The following is a 3,031-nucleotide window of genomic DNA, read 5'->3' as shown; positions in this document are numbered from 1 at the left end:
AACCCTGAACCCTGAACCCTAAACCCTGAACCCTAAACCCTGAACCCTAAACCCTGAACCCTGAACCCTGAACCCTAAACCCTGAACCCTGAACCCTAAACCCTGAACCCTGAACCCTAAACCCTGTTACAGCGTGCACGTGGCACCTCCAAGTAAGCAAGAGGTTGACGTCAAGAAACCCTCTGCGCATGATGATCCAACTCCAGAATCCAAATCAGTGGGGTCCCACAACACTTTAAACCCTTACGGCGTCTGCTTACCTGGCCTTACTGGTGACAAGTGTCCTGCCGACAAGTATCATCCACCCCCGGATCAACCCAAACCCAAACCGAATCCGAACCCAAATCAATCGGGTAGTAGTGGCAGTTTAAGTGATGCTGATTTGGCGGATGGAGTTTCTGCTGGGGAAGCAAAGGGAGGTGGGGGTGGTCAAAAGGATGCTGGAAGCGCCGGTAGCGGAAGTCCAGGCGCAGCAGGCAGTAGCGCTGGTGGCGCCCAAGCAGCTGGTAGTAGTGGTGGTGGTAGTGCCCGTGGTGCAGCAGGTGCCGGTGGTGGAGCACGTGGTTCCCCTCCTTCCAGTGGCACCAGTTCAGACACCAATCAGCCAGATCAATCCATGCTCCCTCTTCCCTCGAAACCCTTCGACCCCCAGGATCTCATCCCTTATACCCCCGCGATCATTCCCGCGGTGGTTGGCATTGGGCTTATTGCGTTCTTCCTCTGGAAGGTAAGTACATACGGCAATCAGGGAATGCCGCACGTGCAGGATGTTTATACCTCAGACCATCCTTACGCGCACCAATACATGATAGTTCTAATCCATATACTCCTACACCTGCGTGCATTCCTTTTATCCTACCGTCCTCACCCTACTCTTTACCCCCCTTTTTCTGTTTAGTATTTTGCGTACCTCGCCAAACGCCGACGACAGTTTCGAACCGTTCGTGACGTGCCGTCACCGCCACTCGACGAAGAAATATTGCAACATCTACAACGCGGCGAGCCGCCACCCGATTACGGGTACACCATGATTAGGGATAGGCAACCTGCGTCTGCTGCCGGCCGCCGCGGACGACGTCATCCACGCGTGCATAAACGCACCATCATCGACCTACATCTAGAAGTGCTCAACGAATGCGACGCGGCCGCATGGGAAAACGTCAAAGACGACTATTTGCAAATACTCGTTGAAGAGTTTATGGGGGGCAACAACATGTGTACAAGTAGCTCGGATGTCTGTACCCCAGACGACGGTTTAGCAACCCACGATTCGACAACCCGCGATGTGACAACCGCGCATTCGACAAACCGGGATCTACCGATCGATTCCGACGGCACAGATCCATGTCCACCACATGACCCCGATCCATGGAGTTGTATGGAAACCATACGGTTAGAACAGGGCCCTTGTGCACCGAATGAGGACGACCCCGATCCATGGAAGTGTATGGAAACCATACAGTTACATGCCGAACAGAGTCGTTCACAACCAGCAGCGATACGTGAAATGCGGGCCCACCACTGGCACACCCATTGGATTAACTGGATTGACCGCAACAAGCACCTCTTGCGGGCGTGCACGACACAGCCGTGGTTTCTGCAATTAAAAGCGGATTGGAAACAATACGTGCGTCAGCACATGGTGGCAACCGCACCATCCGGTGAGCACAGGACAGCTGCAACCATGGAAAGGACGAAATTGGACTTGTGGAGACAATGGGTAGCGCAACAACATCGGCAAATGCGTATGTATTGTGAGGCGCAGTGGTTTCAACAGTTGTTGAATAATGTAGACGCGGCGACAGAATCGCAAAACGGCGAAGTACCTGGAGTGGAAACAGACTTAAACATGCAAATAGTAACAGCAGCAGCAGACATGCTACAAGTGCGAGATGTACCACGGTCCCAACCACTGCATCAGCAATCTTACATGAAAAAACCGTTAACCGCTAACATATGGATACTGATCCTGGCATTAGTCATAGAACAGTGCGAAATCGAATGTCGTTTGCAGGAGAAGGAGTTGTATGTGGATGATCTATTGCAGCAACTGTGACATTAGTATGACGGGGCATATGAATGCGACATAACGCATGCTGACCGTACACCACTTTTATTTCATTATGTGATATACTTAATATATTTCGCGTTTACATTATTCTATACCTTCTTTTTTTTTTTCTGCTCTCTTCTGCTTACTTGTGCTTACTTTTGCCTTGTTTGTTTCTTGTTGTGTAGTCAACTTCTTTTAACATGACCATAGGAACAGGGTGGGTACAGCTTACATGCATAACAAAACGTAGATTTAAATGAATAATATGAACGGGTAGTATTCTCCTTTATGTGAAGTTAATTATTACAACATGCGCACGTGCATTCTAAGGGTATAGTGCAGAACAAATATAGCATGCGACTAAGCATTCGAGTATAAGGAGAGCTTGTCTCTCCGAGCAACGCAGGCCGCGTAAACCGCATTGTAGCCGAGTGTAACCACGCGTCGACCAACGCGGCCAAGTGTAACCACGCGTCGAACAACGCGGCCGATTGTAACAACGATTCGACGAAGTACCCGAGTAAGCATTGTGCCGAGTGCAAGAAAGGAGGGAGAGATTGTCTCTCCGAGCAAACTCGTCGACCACAGCAGCCGCGTAAGAAGCTTCGAGCAAGCGGTTCGAGGGAAGTAGCCGCGTGTAAGAACGGAGGGAGAGATTGTCTCCGAGCAAGGGGTCCCAAAAAACGGATTCGAGGGAGCAGACAGTGCGGGGGCGCAGAGCGAAGGAACACACAAATTTTATGGGATCCACACGGGCCGCAACAACGGCGACAACGACGGCAGAAGAATTTATGTTGTTGTTATTACTGCGGTTTTTAGGTGTACACGCACAGACAGACAGTGTGTGTGTGCCAGGCGTTTAGTGGAGACCGGTGTAGAAAGGGGGGAGGGGGTATTATTCATGACGTGTTGTGTGTGTAGGGTAGTGTAGTAATACTTTTTTCCCCCCTTTCTTCAACAGCAGGAACGCAGCCGGAC

General features: G+C 50.7%; 1 protein-coding gene across 1 annotated transcript in view; it reads left to right on the top strand.

Annotated features, from left to right (window-relative positions):
- Positions 1 to 132: 132 nt before the first annotated feature.
- AK88_04626 (uncharacterized protein) overlaps positions 133 to 3,031 on the top strand; it is a gene marked incomplete at both ends in the record, with an annotated part of 4,985 nt that continues 2,086 nt past the window's right edge. Inside the window, 2 exons of the mRNA XM_012482236.1 lie at positions 133 to 727; positions 899 to 2,052. Of these exons, the coding sequence (XP_012337659.1) occupies positions 133 to 727; positions 899 to 2,052 (1,749 nt within the window). The remainder of the gene's footprint in view (positions 728 to 898; positions 2,053 to 3,031) is intronic.

This window comes from Plasmodium fragile (assembly GCF_000956335.1).
Source record: "Plasmodium fragile strain nilgiri unplaced genomic scaffold supercont1.69, whole genome shotgun sequence".
NCBI lineage: Eukaryota > Apicomplexa > Aconoidasida > Haemosporida > Plasmodiidae > Plasmodium > Plasmodium fragile.
The sequence above is the reverse complement of the archived record's forward strand: the minus strand, read 5'-3'. Positions and strand labels throughout refer to the sequence as shown.